Source organism: Strigops habroptila, chromosome Z (genome assembly GCF_004027225.2).
Source record: "Strigops habroptila isolate Jane chromosome Z, bStrHab1.2.pri, whole genome shotgun sequence".
Classification (NCBI taxonomy): domain Eukaryota; kingdom Metazoa; phylum Chordata; class Aves; order Psittaciformes; family Psittacidae; genus Strigops; species Strigops habroptila.
Genome location: NC_044302.2, coordinates 21802053 through 21827031, shown reverse-complemented (window position 1 = coordinate 21827031; position 24979 = coordinate 21802053). Strand labels below are relative to the sequence as shown.

Sequence of the window (24979 nt, the reverse complement as noted above, 5' to 3'; positions counted from 1 at the left end):
GCTGTGGACTTACCAGAGAAGTGAAGAATGAGAGGCAAGATGGTGGTGCGTGGAAAGGGGCAAAGGTGATGCTTCTCTATGTCTAGCTGTGGCCTAGAGGAATTGCTGCCTAACAGCAGAGGAAAATTGGTACGTCTCTACTGTGGTGTGCAACCACACAAAAGGTCTTAAATTCTCTGAGGAATGAAGGGTCTCTGGATGCTTCTTGGGTGAGATTTCAGAGAATCAGCTTCAGGAGTGTCTGAGGTGGCTTTAAACAGATCTAATGGAAAGTGGTAAGCCAAATGATAATGGCTGCAGTCTTCTGAAGGGAGGTGTGAACGATGGAGCTGAACTGCAGACTGCTGTGTGATCCCTCAGCTGCTTTACTGCCTCCAGCCTGGGAAATGGCAAACAAGATTGTAATTTTAATATATGCAGCGATGGCCCCGGGTGCTTTGGAGTGAGATGTCACGGTCACAGCAGATAATTGTGTGAAAACATCAGTTAAGCTTTTGCAACTTCCAAGCCGATTCCATGCCTGTGTGCGAGAAGACAAATCGGTCCTTGCCTGGAAGTGCTCGAGCCCTTAACTTGATTCAGAGCTCTGCAATGCAGTTATGGGAGGATGCTGAAGAGGAAGGGTGGAAGTTTGAGCTGCTGGGGCCTTGGGTCACTGTGAGTAAAGTTTAGAGGAAAGGCTTTGACTGACAGATGTCTGAAAGACTGAATAATGGCTTGATTCCTTGTTATGACACAGCAGACCTGCAGGAGAGGATAGTAGTAACACTGTGGATCTGAAGTCTCTCATGAAAATGTCATCTGAAACGTCAAGGTGTGGTTGAATTAAGCTTCAGTTGTGCTTGTGCCTCACGTACAGCCCGCTGCATTGAAACCAGAGGGCCTGATAAGAGAGTTGAAAGGAGGTGGCTGTAAGTACATGTCATGGTAATTTTGAGCACTTCCCTACTTGAACACTCAGGAGAAATAGGCTGTTGTTCTGACAAACTGTTGTGTTCTTGCATAAGGCAGCTTTCTGGGAACTGTGACCTGGCCATAATTTACTAGCTTTTGCGAGGGAGGAGAGAGAACAGAAGTGTTGTGGTAATTCAGACACTCCCATGCCAAATCCTGCCTCAAATCTGTTTCTTAAAGTGTGTGAACCGCTTGGAAAAATGCCGAAACAGGCAAACATACCTCTCAGAAGCAGTTGCTGCATTGAGGCTGTGTGCTGCTGCTACTCAACAACTGGAGGAGCCCATCAGCAGTGCCTGGGCTCTTGGTGTAGGTCTCTCTCCACCTCAGCAGGCAGAAGACTTACAACCCAGCATCTTGTCGACATGCAGCGTGTGGGATCCCTGGCAGCTGCCCGGGCCAAGGTGTTGCAGTTGCTGCCAGAGGCAAGCTCCAGCTCAGTCTGAACTTTTGGTAGGAAATAGGAACTTGAGCTTCTGGAGAGCTAGGGACTTGATCAGCAGTGGGTCTACTTATTAGTCACTGTGCTGGCGGGGCAACCCCCTCATCAAGCAGGACAGAATGCTCTGGGAGCTTGCTCAGAGCTCTCGAGGGAGAAGCTGCAAGCTGCAAGGCACAGCATGCAGCCTGTGTGACTCTGGTCTCCATGAGGTGCAGCTCTGACTTCCTGGAAGTGGATGGTACGGCAAATTCTACTTTTTGTGTCACTCGCAGCCTCAAAAGGAAGAGCAGAGTTGTAGGTTGTGATGACACCAAAAGGAACAGATGTTTTGGGAGAGCAGAATTGGAGTTGAGGAAATGGCTGAAAACTTTGGAAGCTTCCCTACTGAAGTAGGAGGTGGTGGGATATGCAATAGCTGCTTCCTCTCCAAGGTCCTGTATAGCTGCGAAACAGCATCACATGCGTTTCTGGGCAGGTTTAGTTTTCATTCAAGCTCTGTGCAATGGCAGAGAACTGCAAGAAGGAGGTATGTGTATGTAGCTACTGCAGTCCCCTAGGTCTTCCCTTGCAGTCTGATTTTATGGGTGCAATACTCTTACCATGATCCTTTCTCTCATATTCGTTGAGCAACTGCTGATTTTTGTTCCATGCTTTCTCCAGCCTCCTCCAAAAGCAAACAAGTAAAGCCCTGATCTGACAGTGGAGCTTAATTTCCGCTTGGACTCCAAAGCTCATCATCCAAGAGCTTTCAGAAGAGGGACTGAAACTCATCAAGTGTTTGACTTTGTGGCAAGGTTCATTTTGAAAACTCCATCTGGAGTTATCCAGACAATGTTTTCCCACCTCAGAAGTGTGAGCGTAAGTTGGCAAGGTTTTGGTAGAACAAAACACAGCTGTTTAGCTGCAGCATAGTCTGGGGAGCAGAGATCTCCTTTAAGTTTCTGCTTTGCTTCAGCTTTGATGTATGTTGTTGGGCAAGTAACTCTTTGCTGCATCCAGGCTTCCTTACTAAGAGTACCACCAAACTCTCCTGTAAACCATGGAAATACTGCTCAGTTTCTGTCATGTTTCTAAGTCTCTGGCCTTTTCCTCTCTCTGTAACCACCATCTTTCCTGTGAGGCTTAGCAGTGGTAATGTCCTCATGACTAAAAAGTGCTGGGTCAGCAACATCTTTAGTAGAACCCCTTGAAAGTAACCAGAAGAGTTAAAGTCAGCTTGAAAGCTGTTTGACCCCTTAGGCTGAGGACAGTATCTCACTGTACAGTCCCAGCTCAGTTTGGAGCCCAGTGTGGAGGATGCTCTCCAGCTTGTGCCTGTAGCTGGGTGTAATGTCAAAAGACCAAACTCCTCAAGCTAGTCTGAGTCCTTGCTTTGACCTCGGTACTGTGGTTGCTTGTGCTATAATGCTGAGGACTCAATGATTCAGTGGAGGGGAAAGGCAGCCTCAGTGCTGCTCTTTCACAGAAACCAGGGAGAAATGGCTTTTTTAATTTTTTTTTTCTTCTTGTTTTCTCTGGACTGTGTGTTCACATCTGGTTTGACTAAACTCTTTCAGCTAGTCTCCTTTCCCCATAAAGGTCTTGAATCCCTTGGAGGGTGCTTGTCTAACTGGCCCTCCGAGGTGAAGTTGGAGGAAGATGAACGTTATGTACCAGTGCAACTAACAGAGCTTTGTAGGATTGTATGACGTTCCTCAGTTCTGGATTCAGTTTTTCCATGGAGACACTTAAATGCTTCTGGCTCAAAAAGGGCTTTTATCTTGACAGAGCTCAGCATGTTGTGGTTGCTTGTTGGCCAGAACTGCAGCTTGGTTGGGCACCTGACCTGCAGCGAGGGTATGGGAGGAAACAAAGGTTCCCTCTACCACAAACTGGAGGAGGGAAAGGCTTCTAAGCATGTTCATTGTCCCTGTTTTGGCTGGGATAGAGTTAATTTTCTTCTAGTAGCTGGTGCAGTGCCATGTTTTGGATTTAGGATTAGAATAACACACCAATGTTCTAGCTGTTGGTAAGTAGTGCTTGTTCCAAATCAAGGACTTTTCAGTCTTTCATGCTTTGCCGGTGAGGAGGGGCACAAAGAAGCCAGAAGGGAGCACAGCCAGGACAGCCAACCTAAACTGTCCAAAGGGGTATTCCATACGAAAGCACGTCATGCCCAGTATAAAAACTAGGGGGAGTTGGCTGGGAACCTTCTCTTCTCCAGGCTGAACAAGCCCAGCTCTCTCAGCCTGTCTTCAGACCAAAGGTGCTTCAGCGCTTACAGCATCTTCATGGCCCTCCTCTGAACTTGCTCCCACAGGTCTACCTGTTTTATAATTCCACGGTTGTTGTTTGTGTATTTTTGGCTTTGAAAGCTTTTCCAATGCCACCACATCACTAGTATCTGAGGGAACTTGCTTGTGGGTACAGATGGGTTCTTGGCTGTGATTGCTTCAGAGGAGCCTACAACCAGAGCCCTTTGGGCTAGAGAAAGTGCATAAGTTGTTGTTTTTTTAAATTATTTTCTAGGAAATATTTGCTAGAAATCTAGAACATCCCATCTTGATCAAGCACAGTGGGCAGCTGCATGCTCAGTTACACAGTGCCAGTTTTCTTTTTAAGATGGGGCAAAGCTGGTATGGTGAAACACTAATCTCCTCCTGTGTTTGGATTGTCCATGATAAAACTGAGCACAGATAAAAACGTATGATTTAACGTGGGTTTTTTCTAGGTGATCTTTCAGAGAAGAGAATGCCTAGAGAAGGGCTGAGCAACAGCTTTCTTGGGTGTGCTCAAAAGAAAAACCAGCCCAAATCCACCACAAACCCTGCAAAGTGGAATTATTCTTTCTTTTTCAGACTTGAAACTGCACCTCCAGAGCACAGACTATGGGAACTTCCTGGCCAATGAAGCCTCCCCACTCACTGTGTCCGTCATAGACGACAAGCTGAAAGAGAAGATGGTGGTGGAGTTCCGTCACATGAGGAACCATGCCTATGAGCCTCTAGCAAGTTTTCTGGACTTCATCACGTGAGTAGTGGCTGTTCATCAACAGCATTTGAAACACTGGTGTTCTTCCAGACTTGAGGGCTCTCAGACCAGCTTTCCACTCTCAACCCTGTAGCTCCTATGTGTTCTGCAGCTTCTTGAACAAAACTGATTGTATCTGAAGGTCTCAAAGCAGCAACACAGTATCACTATGCTGTTGATGGCTTCTGCTTCTCCGGTGTGCGTGCTTCACTGGCACAGCTGCTTAGCTGTCTTCACTGCAATATTGGTTCAGTCTCTATTGGAGCTGTCATTTGCTCTTTTCCCTTGTGTTCAATGTTCCTGTTTTTTGTTTTTAAATGTGATCCTGCTGCAACGCATGTGCACAACAGCAGTTGCCTGGTCATTCTGACCCACTGAGGTCCATCAGCCTTTGCCGAGGCTGCTGTGATTCTGATATCTCACTTTCGGGGCTGTAGGCCTTCATCTCATCCTGTCACAGACTGGTTTAAGGAGTTGACCTGGCCAAAAATTGAACCACCTTGCCGTTTTGAGGTTAATCATTAATTTATTTTTTTCTCAGCCAACTCTCTGGAATCCACCAAATAGCAGATTTCCAGTAAGGAAATGGAGGGCCTAGAATGTGCAGCAGGGAAAGACAGGGCTGCAGCAGCCTCAGCATGTCTTACTTGGTGCATGAAAAGACACAGGGTGTGTGCACTTCCACAGCAGGTTCAGCTGATATGAAAAGCTTGAAATAGGACAGTTTCCTCACACATGTCTTCTCCTAGCAGTTTTGCACAACCCTCTGCTTCTGTGTGTTGCTTTTGCTTTAATTGGTAATAAAGTGAAATTGCTAGTCTCGATGAGATACCAGTTGTGCTAGTTTGCATCTGAAATATGGAAGTAAAATTGCCTTTTTTCCTTTCTTTAGTCTACACTCCTGTAAGGTCTATTTTGCCCAGCAAACTGCCTAGCCAGTGGCCTCCTCTTGAGCAGTAAGGAGATGTCTTATGGGCAAAAGTGAATTTCAGGTTCAGTAGAACACGTTTTTAACTTGGATCTCTGAGGAGAAATAGTGCTCTGTTCTTGAGTACTGTTCTTGAGTAGCATAGTTCATACATCAGCACTCATTTATTTGATCCAGGGAGCTTGGGCTCATCACAGATGCTCTGGCACGTGGTATTTAATCTTGCATTTCTGACACTTGTGTGTGAGTTATCTTGCTAGCCACCTAGAGATTTTTGAGAGGTGGAGGCTGATGTAGCAGGCCTTTGTGGTCAATTCAAAGATTTTAAGTTTTGGCCTATCTGGGGTGTCTCCTGCACATGTAAATATTGATTAAAGACCTGTCTGTCTGCCACATTCCTTCCTGTTATGTCCTTTCTATGTCTGGACAGTACCACTATCTTATTTTCTAACCCAGTGGCTCTTATGTGTTATTTTCTGGGTCTCTCTGCTAAAGCTGCCTGTCTTCTAAGCCTTTCCTATTTCTAAGAAATAGCTTTTTCTTGTATGCTTGTCTCTAAAACTCATTGAGTTTTTATATTTGGCTCCAAATATGGAGTAGGATATAGCAAGTCATCAGCAGGACATGACTAAGCCCTCATTTTGCAGCAGTGCTTGGAATGGATGAAGTAGTTCCTAACTCATCTTAAGTTGATTGGAACAATCTCTTCTAGTCTCTCAAACTGAAGTTTCAAACTGAACTTTCAAAACACCTCTTTGCCCATCTCGAATTTGCTATAAAGACTGTTTGAGCCTGGCAATATTAGGTAGCTTGTCCTTTGCTACCTTACACATTTATAGAAATGTTTCTATGGCACATTTCTATGTTTCTATGGATACTTCTATGGAAGTATCATAGTAATCACTAGTGGTCTCTTCTAGCTTCTGCCATATCTGTTTAAAGGCAATAGTTTGGGCAGGATAGATGAGTATTTTGCGGACTTTAAAACTTCACTGTTCCCAAACAGTCTCACTTTGAAAACTGGTGTCTGTAAAAGATAAACTGAAAGGCCTCGGACCATGCCTGCCCTGATTACATGCTGCATGACTTGGTAAGAAGGCTCTGAATGGCTGTGGAAGTCCAGTTTCTTGTTACACCAGTTCTGTTGACCTTTATCCAGTGTCTATATCCAGCTTGAGCTGTGTAGAAGACCTTGAACATCTCTGATCCGATAGCCTGGTGGCTATCATTCCAGCTGTTGGAATGACTTGATTGTAAAACTGATGTTTTTTCCTCAGCTTGATTTAACTTTCATTGTGTTCTGCTTCTGCCTCTGTGATTTTGATGAGTTCTCTACGGCAAATCACAATTCTTTGCAGGTATCTCTATCTCTTGCCTTCTGCGTAATCTCTTCTTGAGTATATATTGGTCCCATTCACCACAGGTGTTTCTTCCTTGAGTTGTCTTCACTATCATCTCTTCCTTTTTACCCACAAGATTTGCTTTAATACCACTGTCTGCAGTGCTGCCTGGAGGAAGGCAAAAGGTGCAGCAGGAGAAAAGCTACTTTCCTACATGAAACATCTCCACTCTTGCAGAGCCTTTTGTACAAGGAGTCCAAGTGTTCAGTTGTGTTTTGTTGTGGTTCTGCTGCACCACTGAGGGAGGAGTCTCCCCTGAGTCTGCACTCATCACACCAGTGGAGTATTACTGAAATAGAGGAGGTGTTAGCAGCTTCAGCTGGTCCAAGGTGAGAGTAACTGTCAGCATGTTACAAGCTCTAATAACTTCTCATGACACTACAGGCAAGTTAAAATAGAAGAATGGCACTGAAACACAGGAGCTTGGAGAGGGTGCCAGCTTTGCCCAGTGATTTTTACTATATTCTGTTGATAATACTAATATTTAGTGACAGGGCTAGTAGGAAAGAGGGTAGACTAGATACGACTTCTTGGGCTGCCTTTCAGACTGTGTTTTGTTCCCTGAAACTGTCCCATAGGTTGTAGCAGCTCTTGGTTCAGGGCAGGGGGCAGAAGTTTCAGAGATCCTGTCTGCAGATCCCTCTCATGGGAAGCGTGAAGCTTCCTATGCACATCCCAAATAGCTTGAGTGAACAGAGAACAGCTCTTTTGGGAGCCTGGCAGCGTGTACTTGTGCCAGTACTTCACCTAACCCAGGCTTGTATGCTAGCAGCATCACAGACATGTTCAGCCCAAGGATGTTGGCAGTGCTGAGGGCGTTGTGCCTGTGCACGCAGAGGTGCTGTGTCATCTGCCTACCTGGGTGACACTGGAACAAGCCTGTGCCATTTGATCTTCTGCTCTGGCTGTGAACACAGAATAGGCGTAATGGGGTTATTTATCTTTGCCTTTTGAACATGACTATTTCCCACTCCTTTCTTTTAGGGTAGCTAATGAAACTTGAGCAGGAAATGGTAAAGACTGCTCCTGGTAGGCAGCTCAGGGCAAGTGACTCACCAGGTGGTCAGAAGAAGAAATTGTACTCAGCTGAATGTGTCTGTGTGCTAAACTGTACACGCTAAATTGAAATAGAAAATGGTAGAAAGATATGGAAAGTTTGAGCATGTCTGGCTTCTGCAGGAGGAAAGCTTGAGTGCACTGGGACTGTCTTGAGAGAGAGGCATTGGTTGTAAACAGATTTTGAAAACTGAGTGGCATTGTAGGAGGCGTGACTGGCTTAAAGTGGAAGGAAATGTTCTGTAGCATGTCCAGTTCAGCTCTGAAACTCACTGCTGCAGGATGCCTTTGTAGGTACTTACTTTTTTGGCTGCCTTAGAAATACTAGATAACCTCACACAAAACAGAGGCCTGTTAAATACTTGGGTACCATCCTACTGAGAGCAGCCAGGATGTAGGTGGCTGGTGCTGGGAGGTGGATGGAGCATTTAAAAAACAGTCTTTGTCCTGCTGGACCTCTGGGGTGGTTTTAAGTTGATCAGCAGGTGAGTGTTGCACTGGGTTTTGGAGGCTGCTCAACTGTTGACCAAGGGCTCATTGCTGAGGGATGTAGGGAACTGTCTGATCTCAGGAGCAGCTATGTCAGGGGGACACCCTCCAGGACCAACCTTCCAAAAGCTGTTCGTGCCCCCCCGTGTCATTTATCTTGCCTCTTCTCTGTGGCCCATGAACCCAGGTGGGGCCACGGGAAGGAGAAGCAGCAGCCGGGCTGGTGTGGGGGCTCTGGAGCAGCGGGAGAATGCTGTTCCTGGTCGCTGTCCCTGCCCAGCTCCAGGGAGGTGAAGCAGCTCTGCCTGTGACTTGCCGGAAGATGGCACTCCAGCCTTGTCACTGCCCATCCCCAGGGGCACCCCATCCCCTAGGTAACCTCTGGAGGTGGGCAGGAGTTAACTTATCTCCTGAGCTGAGGGGAAAGGACGCTGCTTAAAAGCACACGAATGAAACTGACCCAAGAATGCACCTAGGCAGCAACCCGTCACTTGCTGCCACTGATTTTTGTCCTGTTGTGCTCCTCTCCTGGCGCCACGCTGATTCTTTCCTGGCTCTGATCCTCTCCGGGAACTCTTGTGTGGCAAGTGTTGCATTGTTAATACCAAAATATAGAGGAAGTTGGCTGATTTCAATTTTGTTTTTTCAAGTGGTGGCTGTAGCTGGTGGCCTTCTGCCACTACATATTGTGGCAAGGAAAAGTTCAACTTGTTGAGCCTGCCACAGTCTTTAAAACACCTGCTAGCTCTGTGTCTTGCCATGCAGCTCCTTGCTGGTGCTTCCCCATGTCTTTCAACAGACCACAGTAGGTTCTGACTGATAAGCACAAGTTGACTGTTAACATCTCGCTCCAACACAAACAGTTGACTGTTTGGCTGAGGGAATGCACCGATGTTCTGTAGGGCAGCAACAAACAGGTATTAAGTGTACTTGAAACGGCAAAACCCACTTCCTGAATTCAACAGGCACATATTGACTTGTGGGATGGAAGTGGGTTTTAGGTTCTTCTCAGTGCTGTGCTGCCCTGCCTTTCTGTAAAGGATTTGTTTGTGTTAGCCTGACACCACACTATGTCCTGTCTCTCCTTCCTTCCAGTGTTCCTGTACATGGCTTAGATAGGATTCTTTAGCATGGTGTTGCTTCTGACTCTTGCCTGCTGTAGCCTTATCAGGTTATCAACTTTAGTCTTTTTCTAGGGGAAAAACATGTAATAAAGGTTTGGTTGTTTTGGGTTTTTTTTTTGCCCTTAACCAGCACAGTCTCTTCCCTGCCCTGGGAAGTGGTTTCGCAGCAGCCTGGCGTGCAGGGCTCTGGCAGCTCTTGGGCCCCTTGAGCCCTTGCAGCAAGCTGATGGGCAGAGAAGGGTTTGATCTTGTGCTCAGGTGGAGAAGCTGCTGGTAACTGTATGGAGACTGAGCCTGCTATAAGAGTGAGGTCTAGGGGTGAGCTGGGTCTAAACACATTTCCCAAATCCATGATCAAGCTTCTTGTCAGAGGACAAGACTAAATTGTCTTTTGTCTTTACCTCACCAGTCTGCTAGGGCTGGGAACTGGGTTCTTTGTTGCTCTGAGGATGCACCTGGGAACTTGGCTTTCAGTATGTTTTTGTGGTCAGAAGGCATGTTTTTGATGAGGTTGCACGTACCCTTCCCCTTTTGCATGCCTTTTTGTAGCTGACACTTCCGTCTATTGCCTTCTCCCTGACCTAGTGCTGCTCTGCCTCTCCCATGCACTGGATAGATCTAGTTTCTGCTGCATGACTTTGAGTTCGAACTTAATCTTGCAGCAGTAGTTTTTCTGGAGCCAAATTGTTTTCAGTTACTACTTGAGCTGAAGAACGATAATCCTCTTCTCTGGAGTAGGAAGTTGCCTGTCTATTCTAAATGTACTGGAGTGTGCATCTGGCATAACTGCAGAGGTTACAAAACATGACTGCATCGTTTTGAAGGCCTCTCTTGCAGAAGAAAAATCTCCTAATGCTTTACATTGGACACTTGCAGTTTATTTGGGCAAATGCCACGATCTGAAGGGTCTTTCGTAATCTGCTGTGGCTAAAACTGTGCTATACTATTTTCAATTAGTTGTTGACTCCTTGGTGGTGGTGGGAAGCAAAAATGACTGGAGTGGCTAGCGATCCTGCAATAAAAGGTTTATGAGCTTTTTCTGGCAGAGACTATTTTGGCAGAGAAGCACAGGTTTCTGACAAACAGCTTCCCTGTTTGCAGGGAGTGCAAAGTTGAACTGATAAGCCAAGTTCTTGGAGGGATTATGCAATATTCAAAATAAGAGGGCATGTAACTAATGGTCTGGAAGCAATCACAGACTTGTGTCCTCTGGATGGTAGCATTGGAACTGCAGCTGTTGTCCTCCATATCCACATACCCAGAGGGCACAGATCTCCTACCTGTTTCCCAGAACCAGTATCAGTGAGCATGGGCAGGGTTGTGTGCCTGAGCAGGGGCCATGGAGTCATCTTTCAAAACGGTGTGACTGCGGGTGCCTTCATCGGAAATGGAGGCTTTGAAAGCTGGATTTCACTGTGTGTTATGTTGAGGGAATACTTTTTTTCCCAAGCCTCTAATGCCTGGAAAACACTTCGTTTGGCCAGTGGATTTGAACTGGAACAGCATAAACCTCCTCCTACAGACCAGCACTGTTCTTTGCTTGGAAGGTGTTAGCACAGTGCCTCGCAAACACAGTGAGCCACAATAATGATTGGAAAAGCTAGCAAAACGTTATCAGTGGCAGTAAAGATGCAGAAAAAGCAAGTGATGACCTCCAGATGTAAGCCAGTGTTTCACAAAGAGAAATCTTGAATGAAACTCTGCAACCCCAAGAAGGGAATCTGGCATGCAAGCCGTGGGTGATTAGATGAGAACTCTGGATAACATCCCTGCCCAAGCTGAGGCTCTTTCATCCAGAGGCAGTGTGTGGACTTAGCTATCTTCTTGGGCTTTGTTTAAAGCTGAATGTCTTTGATGATTCTGCAGCTCACAGGAGCAGTCCTTGCCCTTCCCTCATGTTCCTTCTTGCCGTCTTTCTCTGTACAGCCTCTCTGGTAGAGGCATAAAACAGGGAGGGAGGTTATCAGTGCTCCTCTAACCAGTTTATATGGGGTTGTGACTTTTCCAGAAAGCCACCTGTGTGCAGTGCCTTCAGTTGGATGAACATTCACTGAGCACTTCTCTTCCCATGTGACAATCTTCAGTCCGTGATTGAAACCATTTTCAAGGTGTTCTGGTGCTGGATCTTAGCAGCCTTCATTTTCCTCTTGCCTTTCCATCAGTTTGCTTCACCCAATGCTCTAGACTGGCAGGTTCAGCTCAGAAAAGATCTGGAAGCCAAGGGTACTGCTACTGAAGGCTTCTTGGGGGTATCTTGGGTTCTGGTCCCCTCTCCCAGATCTGTTCTGCATGCAGATTTGAAGTCTAGCCAATACTTGCATAGAGCTTTGTGGAAGTACTGTAATATTTGGAGGCTGAGCTGAATCTATCCCATATGGTTTACTGCATGTCAAGTGGGATGATGATTTGTCTTCTGCTGGCAGCAGGTCTGTATGCACAGTAATGTTCTGCATGTTAGTTGGGTCCAGGCCACATGGTCACTGAGAAGCGAGTAAAAGCTTTCAGGACATCAAACTCCTTCAGCTTTCTTGGCTACAAGAGGCAGTTTTGGGGATAAAATGAGATTAAACAGTGCAGTCTTGCCTCTAATTTTATATCCTTGAAATGTGTTGTGTTTTGGTCTGTGTGAAAGCAACATGATTACATGTTTCTGGTCAATATTTAAAATGTAATTTGTGCTAGGGTCCGCACAGCACGGAGTGCCAGGACTCAGCCTTGCATATCAGCCTAGTGTTTTTAAGCTTTGAGGCATCAAGTTCAGGCAGCCAGAGATTCTTGCTCAAGGCTTTGAGGTGTTCAAAACATTCCCTGGTATTTCAAGGGGTTTGGGCACAGCTGGAACACAACATCGTATTCAGAAAGCCTCAAGGTTAAAAGTACTTCATCTAGCTTTTTCTCTCATTAGCATTTAATGCAGCTAACACTGTATGACTGCTTTTAAGTCACCAGAAGATGCCACTGGAAAACAGAGGTCACTATCCCAAGACACCTAGACTCACTAGAAGATGGTAAAAATCATGTGGAGCTACAGCTAAATATAGATTAATGCTGAGAACATTCCTGGATGCCTAGATTTGAAAGGTTGCCCCAGCCTCCCTAGTACTGTGATGTTATAACTCTTTGCTGTGAAATGGTCTTGATGATCTAAGTTTAGCAGGGCACCCACTTACTGGCTGAGTGCCCTTGGTTTGTGGTGGCAACCATGAAATTCTCCGCTTTCTCTTTGGCAGGTTCACAAACCTACCGCCGAGGTGTGGTTTTTATTGGTGTGACTCTAGGAAAGACAGTGAGCAAAGATAGGAAGAGATGAGCACACTTTGAGCATCACATGCAGAACTCCTACTGGCCAGAAGCTGCTGGTCTGACACATTCTAGTCTGAGCTGAAAAACTGATGTAAGGATTTGATTCGGTTTGTCTGCTGTCTGTTCCTCAAACAAGCCTTAGTGAGGCACTGAGCTCTTCCTGATGTGCAACATCCCTTTCCTTTCCAGTTCAGGACAGCCGTACAGTTATTTACTGATGATCTTAAGAGGACACTGCAGATACAAGCATCTCAGCTGTTGGCACTAGTGTCAGTGTCAGCTGCTGCTCTTCTGTGCTTTGAAGTCTGTATATTGCTTTCCCCCATGACTGCTTATACTTCAAACTTGAGAGGTGTGACTAGTGGCTCTGTGTACCAGCAACTTTGCTCAAATCCTCAGGCCAGTGGGATATAGCGAGGGGTCTGTGTACTTATGCACAAACCCAAGAAAGTAGCAGTACATCCAGCCCAAAACTTTTCCGTTAGGCTACTTCTCCCACCAGCCCCTGAATACATGAATTGGATGAGCTGTAAGAGGGAAGCACTAGATGCTAAAGTGACTGTGGTCAAAACAACTTATTGTCATTTAAAGCTGTCCCTAGAATTCCTGCTGAGTTCAAGCACTGCTGTGATCCCACTGGAGATTTCCTTTTTTCATCCCAAAATAAACACATGCTTCTACAGTTATCTGAGTAACTACCCAGTGCAGTCACAGAGGATGCCAGAGAGAGGCTCTTCATCGGTGACTGTAGCAATAGGACAAGGGGTGATGGGTTTAAACTTAAACAGGGGAGATTTAAGTTAGATACAAGGAAGAAATTACTTACTCTTGAGGGTGGTGAGGCCCTGGCACAGGGTGCCCAGAGAAGCTGTGGCTGCCTCATCCCTAGCACTGTTCAAGGCCAGGTTGGACGGGGCTTGGAGCAACCTGCTCTAGTGGAAGGTGTCCCTGCCTGTGTCAGGAGGTTGGGACTTGATGATTTTAAAGTCTTTTCCAACCTGAAACAGGCTAGGATTCTATGACTTTGGCCTTGCAAGCATTAGTCTGCATTAGTCTGATGCTGATTTTGGAAAGCATTAAAGTTGCCTGAGCAATACAATACAATACCTTAATCCATCCCAGCAAAATCCCTGAGCTGCAGCCTAGCTTGTGCACTTGTGCCTAAGCCCACTGTTGACACTAGGGCTGTCCTCATGACCCCTTGCCCAGCAGCTGTTAAACTACAGTTTGGCTTTGGCAAGATTTTCAGAGGATCCCTGAGAAACGCAGGTAGTGCAATGTTCCGTCATTAGTCATGCTTTGTGACCACTTGCATTATTGTTTACGGTTTCTTTAGTATCCTGGAGCAGAAAGCAATAAAAAACCCAACCTATCTGCCACAGAACGATGACTCTTGATGATTAGATTAGTAAGTGGGGGAGGGAGAAGACCTAAGTGTCTTGGGGTCACTGCCTTGCAGGGCTATGCCTGAGTGCCTTCAGGCCAAGTTGTAAACGCCAAGTTGTGATGAGCTTTCATGAATTTCATGTGCTCCCTGCTATAAAAAGTCTTTCCCAGTATTCAGCGGGCCATTGCAATTTTTCTTGCATGTCTCATTTGTGCTTAAGTAATTCCATCAGGAGGAGGAACACATACCTTGTCAAAGAACCTGACAAGGCTTTTGCATGTGTGCTCTACTCCTCCTTGATACTCCTTCATCCACAGATGACAGCTTAGCTTCTGGAGCTTGTCTCTCCACTGCTCTCTCTGGGAGGTCTCTGCTGTGCCTGTCTGAGACCATACCTCCCAAAATCATCAGTGAGAATGATCTTTCTGACCTATTGTTCATGGAAGGAACATTTCCCCCACCACACACACACCTTTTGGCTTTTCTGGGCATATCTTAGCCTGGCTTTGTTGTTATTATGCAAGTGTCACCCAGTGTGTATTGTGCTGAACTGGGTGTCACTGGAGGAGTGAAGATGCTGCAAGGGCTGCAGCACCTCCACTCTGGAGACAGGCTGAGAGAGCTGGGCTTGTTCAGCCTGGAGAAGAGAAGGCTCCTTAAGGGGAGACCTTAGAGCAGCTCCAGTGCCTAAAGGGGCTACAAGAAAGCTGGAGAGAGGCTTTGGCCAAGGGCCTGTAGGGACAGGACAAGGGGAATGGCTTTAACCTGACATAAGGGAGATTGAGATGAGCTCTTAGACAGAAGTTCTTCCCTGTGAGGGTGCTGAGGCCCTGGCACAGGTTGCCCAGAGAAGCTGTGGCTGCCCCATCCCTGGCAGTGTTCAAGGCCAGGTTGGACGGGGCTTGGAGCAACCTGGTCTAGTGGAAGGTGTCCCTGCCACGGGCAGGGTTGGAACTGGATGAGCTTTAAGGTCCCTTCCAACCCAAACCAATGTGGGGTTCTGTGATGCTTACTCTTGTTGTCTCAGACTTCAGGAAGCTCTAAACCATCATCTCTCACCTGCTGTGGATGGTATTTCTATGCTTGCTGACACTTTTCTGTTCTTTAATAAGAAATTCTGCTCTCGTGAGATTTTGAGGACGCTTCCCAGTATCAACTTAAAATTGTATTTCCGTGAATGTGAATTTCTGGAATATACCACACCTCAGTGCAGTGGTGACAGGAAGAGCGAGGCAGGATGTAACTGTGAATATGAAACTGGCTGAACATACACTCTTTTTGTGTCCATCTCCTTGTGTGGGCAGGTAGCAGCTCAGAGCAGGAGTGTAAAATACGTTCTTACCCAAGAGAGTTTTGCTATGGTCTTTGTGGAGGTAAGGTTGGGAGCTTAAGACAAGGTGCCATTTTACCTCTTAATTAAAACCCCATCACCTTATGTCACTGGGTGCAGCTTACATAGAGCCTCCATGTAGTGCTTTCTCCTCTGAGCTCCTACTGAGTGTTCACAGGAGCTAGTGCAGAGGCTTGTTCTCACCAAGGAGCTGGTCGGTGTCTCCACTCTCCACCAGAGAAGTGTCTTGGGTCTCCACTCTCCATCAGACCACCCTATGTTCTAATCTCTTTTCCTTGCTAAGCAGGCTGCAGTAAGACTTCATGGTGTTGCAAATGACTCCTTTTTTGTGACGTGTCCCTCTTATTAGCTGCACTGAGAGCTAGTAAAGGTTAAAATGCTCTTGAAGGGGTCTGAGTATGCATTAATCATGAAAGCTGAAACCTTCGAAGCTGGTCAGAACCTAACAGGAGATGAGGAGGATGATGACAAAAGCTACTCTATTAAACAAGTAGATGGATGTTCCTAGGAAAACTGCTGCCACTGTAATAAATCTAATCCTTCAGGTCTGAGAGGAAATGCCGGCATGGCCAGGACCTCTGGTATGGTCTTAGTACAGCTGTGCTGCTGGAGGCAGATGAATTCTTGTTGAGACTTGGCACAGGAAAGCAAGTGGTGTGCCTTCCACAGATGAGAAGAGGCTTTTCCAGTTCCCCTGGCATTAGACAACTTGCTTCGTAGTCATGACTGAATCATGACTGTTTTACTGGGTTAAAGCAGGGACTGAATATGAATAAGTGTGGTCCAGGTTTACCTGAAGGGATTAGAGCTATCAGTAAGGATTTGGTAGTGGTGCTGGTGTCTGCCTTGGCAGGCAGGAGGAGACCTTTGTCTTGCTGCAGCTCTCATCGTAAAGGTTTGAAATGCTGTCACAGTGGAAACTTGAATGAGAAATTTCCCCTCTGTCTTGCACATGGTAACTCCTCCACCTCCTGCAGGGATGAATCCTGCTCTGACAGCAAGATTTAAGTAGCTTCAATGGGTAAAGTACTCTTACAAAAAGTTGGTGCCAGGCCTGCTTAGAGACCTTGGCATTTGGTCTATAGAGTGTGCATTTCCCCAGACTTCCCTGGAGGATGAGGAAACAAGCGAGTTATGAAATGGGGAGAGCTGGGTTGTCTTTCTTGGGACCATCAGTCTGAATGCAAGAGCTTCTCATGCGCGAAGACGTCAGGGCTGCTCTCCCCAACCCTGGCTTTCATGCTGAGCTGGACTGGGAGGGCATGGATGAGCTCAGTGTGACTGCAGGAAGTCAGGAGCTAAGCTGCTCTGAAGACATGCAAACAGAACGGGCTCCAGGCATTTTCCCTCAGTTCCTCTTGTATGGCTGTCTTTGGCCAGGCTCCTTGCAACTTGCAAATAGCTTGCTCTGTGGTGGAGCAAGCTAGGAACAGGGAAGAGGTGTGCTACCATACTGTGCAATGACCATATTTCCTTGCCTGTTCCTTTACTGTAGGTTGAGTTGAAGAAACAGATATGGTCTGGTCTTATGTTGCCTTGTTTTGGTGAGAATAGTCCTGTGTATGGTCTTTTCTGAAAGCCATTGTGTTGCACTAAACAAACTTACATGTTTGAGGGCAAATGGTGGAGCTGGGAAAGGATGGTTTGTGTCCTTGGTCTGGTACACCTCATGGAGATGCATCTCTGTTGAGGTGCAGATGCTCGTATTTACCAGGAACCAGCTGCTTGCTGCAAGGGACTTACCCTCAGTTCTCATAAACAGGCCCTTCTTGCTGTCCTGGAGATTGCAATCATCTCCATGGTGAGAGGCTGCACAAACAGAAGCAAGGATAATGACGTTGTCAATTAAAAGGCAAAAGGAGGTTTCCTAGGACATGAAGCTCGTGCTGGTTGTCCTGGTTCTAGATTGAACACCCCTGGAAAGGTAGGCTGCAAACATAGAAAGGCTGTCTGCAAAAATAGTAGGGCCAGGAGGCACATTACCAGCCCTGCAGTGTGGAGAAACCAGCAGCACCTGTTTGAGAAACTAAGGTGTGGATTTGTTCATGGATGTGCCCTTTGAGCGTGTTTGAGAGGTAGAGAGCCCATCTAATAAAAACTACCCAAATCTGCCTCTAACTGGCTCAGCTTACCTGCCTTTGATGTGGTTCAAAAGGAAACAGGCCTGCACTATGCCCTTCTTGTTAGCTCAGGAATATAAAGACCAGGAATATCCCAGCGCCTGCCTGACAAACATGCAGAGCCTTGCTGACTCTGCCCTCATCCCAGTCCCAGTGCGCTGGCCTTAAGTTCCCTTTCTTTGGTGCTTAAGTACATGTGGGAAGCCTGAACCTCAACAATGCTCCAGCTCTGTGCACAGCTCCTTCAGCCATTCTAGTTCAGGCCTCATCTCGTTTGGTTTGGAGCAGCTCCTGCCAAGGAGGTTCTTCAGGTCTCTTCCATCATCTCACTTCTTAGAGTTTTAGCAGTGAGAGCAAGGGAGTGTAAAATCCCAATTATCCTGCTATTCCAGCGTTTGTGCCTTTTCGCTGGGGTGGTGAGGGACATTTGCAAAGGCATCTGCTGCTGACTGAAAAAAGACTCATCTTGCTTGATGTTCTTCAGTTTCTCAGCTTGGTTTTCTTATGGTTCAGCTGGTGGTGAAGATGCCTACAGCACCACTCCTGTTCTTGCTGGGGATGCTGTTTTTGTCATCTTGTGTTTACATGGTGCCTTGGTCCCTTGCTTGGATCTTTTACTTGGAGAAGACAGTCTGCCTCTTTGCAAGAGAAACAGGGATATACTGGAGAGAAGGGCTGCAAAGAGCTTGTGTTGGTGGAAATTGTGCTGAGTGGTATAGGTTGAGTGTCCCATTACTGCAGTGCCAAAGACTGAATCTGTAATCCTGTATAACATAAACAGAGAAGTTGGGTAGGGACATCATAACATGGGCTAATGCAAAGAACTTTGTAGCTTTTGATAGTAGAGGTGTGAAAGACCTTGTGTGTAGTTTTGTAAGGGTGCGAATGAAGGTTGTGCCAGCGCTATTGTTTTGGGAAGGGAGTGGGGCTGCAGAAGCATGACCCTTTCTCCATAGTCTTGACAAGATGGAGCAGTGCTGCCAGCACTGAAGCTAAGCTTGAGTCAGGCTATCTGCAGATTCTTCTTTGCTGGTGTCTCTATAGAGCATGGCGATGCAGTGGGAATGCTGAAAGGACAAATGTTCCTTGTGGGAGGGTATGAGGAATCTGGAGCCAGGCTCCTCTCATACGTGTGTGGGGTCAGGATGAGAGACATTAGACATGGCCATGAGGGAAACTTTGATGAGCTGTTAGGAAAAGACTTTTCATTGTGAGTGTGGTCAGACACTGAAGCAGAGCCTCAGGAAGATTGTGAGATCTGCAACTCCTTGCAAATAATGCAAAGCTCAGCTGGACAAAGCCCTGAGCGGCTGGAGCTGGCAATGCTTGGAGCAGGGCATTGGTCCAGAGACCTCCAGAAGTCACTTCCAACTCTTCAGTGGTAGGTAGGAGATGCCCAGATGGTGTGGGTCAGCTGTAGCATAACTTACAGCCTAGGACTGTGCTCGATGCCCTTTTCCTAGGCTGGCATGATAAGGAGACACTAAGGAGACCCCTTACCAGTTTTTTGTGGTAAGGGTGCATCGTTCTGGAGGTGCTTACAGGGACTGAAGATGTGTGCCTGTCTGGTGCCAGTGCTGGTTTTTGTATTGTATTGTGACAGGCTTCCTCTGGCATTCCTCCAGGTACAGCTACATGATTGACAACGTCATTCTGCTGATCACTGGGACTCTGCACCAGCGTTCCATCTCCGAACTGGTGCCCAAGTGCCATCCTCTGGGAAGTTTCGAGCAGATGGAGGCTGTGAACATTGCTCAGACGCCTGCAGAGCTCTACAATGCAATCCTGGTGGACACTCCCCTGGGTGAGTGGAACCTTTCAAAATACCTCTCAGCTGTGTGTGGAGCAGATGTCCCTTTTTCCCCTAGTCTTAACTAGGTCCAGCTAAGCCTCAGTTGTATGCCAGGAAGACAAAGTGGTGGGTAGTGCACAGCTGTAGCTGTACTGCGTGTGGTGGCTGGGCTTGAGTTCAGGTTTATGCCTGTCCTAAGCCAGTTTTATCTCTGGAGGACCAGCTAACTCGCAGCAAATGTCCAAACCAGCACACTGGTAGTACAGACTGCTGGGAAGTTTGGTTTGCGTGAGCCAGGCCTTGAGCTGCAGTGGCAGTGCAGTTGAAGTTAGAACTGGTCTGCTAGACATGTCCATTTACCAGCTCTTCTGGGAACCATCACCTGCAATTAGGGAGGAAGGAGAAAGTTTGAAGAGATCACATTTTCTAACACCTCTCAATAATTGTCATGAGACACATGGCTTCTTTAGTGAAGAGCTATCAGCTCTTCTGCTGGAATGAGTCACTTAATTTCCAGCACTTTTAGTTGGACCATTGGGCAATTTCTTGTAGGCAATTTTTATAGAGAATCAGAGATCTGCACATGCCCGTGCACATGAGAAATTTAGCTCTAGATGGAGGAAAGCTCTATATAGAAAAATCCCCAAACTCAAAGAGCAACAGCAAAAAAAAAAAAAAAAGTCTCCAAAACCTTTTCAAGTTCATTGTGTAGCAGGATCCTGTGCTGAGGAATACTGTCTCAGTGCTGCAGGCCTTGACCAGGAGGCACATAATACTAAAACCAGGTGTCTTATGAACAGCTATTCAGACAGAACATTCTTTAAAGATAAAAGGTGTAGGAAGTGGTTCTGGAGAAAATATGAAAGCTTTTTTACAGTAGTAGGGGAGGTAGTCACAGGTGACTTGCTAGTTTAGCCTCTGTGGGCAAAAACAATGAGGTACACCTGAGTCAGTGGTTAATCATTGTTTTGGGGTTGCTAAAAAGAACAAAACACACTAAATCATCATATTGTCTGTGATAGAAATAGTTGTTTTTGGAACTGAAAGTGCTTTTGCAAGTGCTCTGTGTAATCATGGGGCAAGTGAAGTAGTTGTGGAAAAATGACTTGCCAGATAGAGCCCAGCAGAGGAGGGGAAACTTGTCTCAAGAGATCTGGGTTGTAAGGTAGGGCAATGACACAGCAGGAGAACTGAAGCTCTGCATGTAGCTGAGTTGAATCCACTGTAGGGATGATGTGTGGGAAGAAAATCCTCCTCATGAGTGAGTGAGAACTTTCCCATTCTGGGAATAAGATAAGGGTATTTCAGAGGTACTGTCTCAGAGACCTCAAAGCTTCCAGCTGTGAAAAAAATTAAGTGAAAAAACGCCATTACAGCAGCGAGGTGGTTCTGGAGAACGCGTCTGGCAGTTGAGGGTCTTTGCCTCTTGCGTTCATGTACTTGTACATGACTCACTTTTGCTTGCTTCTGCCCTGGCTAGGCTGACTTCTTCAAATCTTTTGCCCTAGCCATGTCCTTGAGGCTGTGTACCATCTAGTGTGGCATTTCTTCAGCAGGAGAACATGGGGAGTAGCTGTGTTGCCTAAACAAGCAGGCATGTAGGCTCCAGTTGTTTAACTTGCACTCTTTCCAGTGACCACACGCAAGGAAACAGCAGCTCTATCTCCTAAAAGTACTTGAGTAGCTATGTGGCTTGGTAGGAATGCCTAACCCCAAATCGCTTTCATAGGTTAGCAGGGCAAAATAAGACTTGCTGTTAGCTTAATTTGGGATATTGGAGGGCCAAGAACTGAAATAGCTGTGTTCTCATTCCTCTGCTACTCTGAAGTAGCCACTGCTTAGCTAGCTAGGCTAGCCAGGGAGTCTTGCAGTGAAAACCAGTCCTGGCACACTCTGTTTTCGTTTTTGCTCAACCAAGGGAGCAGTGCTCCTCCAGCTACGTGGCATTGGTCTCTGATGCTCTTGCAAAGAAACCTTGAAACAAAGAAACAGGGTTGACCCCTGTTCAGGGCTGCCTAGACCCACAGTGCAGCTGCTATAGCAGTGGTGCACATCAGAGGTGTGAGCCTGCATTATACCTGGTTTGTCACACAGAGCAGAGCACTGGTCAGCTCTTGGCATTAGTGCAGTGCCCTTTACCCACATCTGGACGGTGTAAGCTGAGAAAGATCATATTTCGCTATGTAGCAAATTCGGCAAAGTTGGTTGCTGAGTGAGAGTTGAAGAAGTCATTAAAAGTCCTGTCAGTGGGTCTTACTGTATCACTTGCTTGTCAGCAAGAGCACAACAGCCTTATGTTACATTAAATGTACAAGACTCCTCTTTATCTGGAGCTTGCAGTACCCTTTGTTAGGTCTGAAATCTCTGTTCTTTAGGTGGAAACATCTTCTCAAACTCCTTCCCAGAGATACTTTGGCAAAGTATGTAGGGCTGAGCATCCTACCCAAACCCACTAGTTCATCCTGTCTCCTGTTTCTTACCTCCAGATAGAGAAATAGAAGTCCTTGGAAGAGGTGGAAAATGGGACTGATAGACTTGACCAGGAGAAATAGCTCCTGACTCCAACCATGGAGTGTTATAGGCTGTAGAAGCTGTGACATCTCCATGCCTCATTGGAGAAGGAAGGAAAAGCACCAAGTTCCTCAGGACTTGCTAGCTGCTGTCTCACAGATGCCTAAGCAGGCAATTGGAAACCTGTCTTGTCACCTCTGAATGCCTGCATCTAGGAAGAGTTTGGGTTTTGCTTGTTTTTGAACACAGGCTGCTCTGGCACTGATGCTGGGGTCTAGAGCTGAGAACAGGCTGTTAACCAAACCATAGGACTAAGGAGTGAAGAATGATTTTCGTGGGAGAGCCCCCAAAATGATTGTGGCCTGTGGAACCATGCTGGAGCCTGAGGTTTTAAATCATGGCAATTTGGTGACTACTGAAGATAAGGGCCGGGCCTAGGAGGGACAAGCTCAACACAGGGTGTGCTTTTGTCTGGTATTGTTGAAGAGTCTGGAAAGTACTGGGCATGTATCTGGTTAGGGCAATGCTAACTCTGTCTGTGGCTCTGTTTCAGCTGCTTTCTTCCAAGATTGCATATCTGAACAGGACCTGGATGAAATGAATATTGAAATAATTCGAAACACACTGTATAAGGTGAGTGAGTCTATAGGAAGGGAAAGAGATGTTAACTTGCCTGGTTATTCTTAGTATGACTACAGGTCTTTCTTGGGTCAGGAGCACCAAGCTAGGTTGGCTTTCTTCAACCAAAGATGGGAGGGTGTTTTCCTCTTGGAGTAGACTTAATAACTTTGCTTTTTGTCTCTTTTTCTTCCCTGGAGTGGTGATAGAGTAAACATGGCCAAGAAGTAGTTGCATCCGTTGAGAAGTAAAGACAGTGCACTTGGAGGTCCCTGCCATCCAATAACTCAGCTCTGCAGAATTACATTAGCTAGGCAGGCAGAGCGGGGTGTTTTGTTGTTTTGTTTTGGGGTTTTTTTGAGCTGTCAAACTGTGAAGAGTCTGTACAAGAGGTTTTGCAGAATTTATGCATTTGAATTTCCTCAGGCCCCAAGCAGGCAGGAGAAGGCTACTCCTTAACCACACGAGTTTAGGTGTGTAGTTAAGTGCATTCAAAGGGCTAAGGTGGCCAGATCTTATCATGGCTGAAGGAATTCCACAGGCTTGGCTCTCTCCCTTGAGCTCTTTTAGAAAAGCCTCCAACAGCCTGCTCAAGCCTTCAGTGGCTGTGGTTGGGGTTAGATGCTCTTGGTACAGCAGTGTAAAAGGTGCAGCTGGGGTGGAGGAGTCCTGCAGGCTGGGAGAATATTGGCATAAGGATGAGGAAGGGCTAAGGATCTCATTGTCCTGAGCCCGCAGAGGGAGCTGTCATCTCTGCAGGTCCTGTCTGGTTTTAGCTGGCAGTATCAAAGCATGTGTTTATGTGCAGGCTGTGGCTATCGCTCCATCTCGACTCTCTGGATTAAGGGTGGGATGCAGATTGTATCTGCCAGTCTTGTTTTGGCTAGTCACAGCCAGTCTGCAGTCAGTGTGACCTCTGCTTCCCAAGGAAGCCGTGGCCTGGTGGGAGAGGCAGAGAACAGGCCAGGCGTGAAGAGAAGAAGGTGAAGGGAAGAAGGTGAAGGGAGAGGAGAAGGAGCTGCGTGTCAGCAGTCATGCCCAGCTACGTGTGGCCTCTGGCATGTACTGGTCTTTTGCTGTAATGATGGGAGGTATGCCTCTTTGCATAAGTGCCTGCAGTCTTGCAGGGTGCAGACCTCTGTGCACAGGACAAACAGGTTGGGGAGTGTAGGGGGCATCTCCTTGGGTCCCAGCTGCTACATCCTTTCCCATCTCCTTTTTGAGGCCTGATAATGCTTTGCATTCTGCTCTTCCTACCTCCACGTTGAAGTGTGGATGCCTGATATCTCTTGGTATGTGCTGGGACTGGCTCTTGCTGAAGAGCAGCCCCTGGGGAACACAGAGGCTCTGTCAGCAACGAATCAGAGGGATGTGAGGGTGGAAAGGTAACTGCCGCTTACAGACTCTCACTTGAAGTCACCTCTCTCCCCAGGGACTGGAAAATGTATAATACAATGCAAATGGTCTCCATAGGCAAATGAGGGAAATAAAATCAGGATGGAAATTTGCACAGAGCCGCTCTGAGGAGCGGGTGCCTGGGATGGATGCCCATGGCCTGAAGGAATTGGTATGGGAAGGGGAAGCGCTACCTCCCAGACCTACTGGAGGTTTTTTGAAGGAATCCATGAGCATGTAGACAGAAGCTTTGAGCAGGATTCATAAGAGGAAAGCAATTACAAAGGTTTCTTGTTAGCACTGAGAAGTGAGAAGGTTCTTGTATGGAAGTATGGTTAAGATGGGGAGCAGAGGTTAAAAGTTAAGTGGTCAGCTCTTAGTGTAGAGGGCAGTCAGCAGCAGAGTCCTGCAGTGGAGGCGTGCTGGCATTGTTATCTTCAATGCTTACTCCCTTTTTGCCACATCTTTAATGGATATGTTGAAGTGAAGCTGGCTGACTAGTGGCCTGTGCTGTTGACCTTCTTGTAGGAAACAACCGAAGGAGCTTTGTGGCTGGACAGTAAAATACAGCAGGCAGATCAATGTGGATAAATGTGGAGTGATGTATGGGAGAGGCAAGGAGGTAATCCTAACCCTGCTTGTACAGCAAGGGTTTCCTTGTTCCTTTCTACTACTAAATGAAATCTTAGGTTCTGATTGCTCTAAACAAGTGTCTTTTTCCAAGGTAGTCTGTTCCTAACAACAGAAAAGAGCTGCACAGATAACACTGTGCTGCTGCGTACATCTGAATTGTGTTTGTTGTAAACACTCATTCCTCTCTTCTCTCATCTTTGAATATGAACAGTGGAACAGGAGAAGCTGCTAAGGAGGACATGTTTAAGAATTTGGGTACAAGGGCTTCTGCATGGGAAACTGCAAAAAAGTTTAGGGTTCCTCACCTGGAAGAGGAGTGAATCCAAGCTGTGGTGGTAGCTGTAGATAGTGTTGGAAAAGTTAGTGTGGCTGGACAGAGCCACAGGTCTCCCTTTAAGCTGGGCGTGACAGACTGATGAGGCTGGCAGAGGCAGAGGGTAAATAAAAATAGAGAGTTCATGAAAATA

General features: G+C 46.6%; 1 protein-coding gene and 1 long non-coding RNA gene across 2 annotated transcripts in view; both read left to right on the top strand.

Moving 5' to 3' along the window:
- The window catches only part of ATP6V0D1 (ATPase H+ transporting V0 subunit d1), a 36325-nt gene that overhangs the window by 6332 nt on the left and 5014 nt on the right, over positions 1–24979 (top strand). The window contains exons 2-4 of the mRNA XM_030470796.1: positions 4234–4405; positions 19189–19367; positions 22420–22499. Of these exons, the coding sequence (XP_030326656.1) occupies positions 4234–4405; positions 19189–19367; positions 22420–22499 (431 nt within the window). The remainder of the gene's footprint in view (positions 1–4233; positions 4406–19188; positions 19368–22419; positions 22500–24979) is intronic.
- On the top strand, positions 16663–18500 carry LOC115601173. Its single transcript, XR_003989254.1, has 2 exons — positions 16663–18282; positions 18313–18500. It is a non-coding gene; the product is annotated as an uncharacterized LOC115601173 (long non-coding RNA).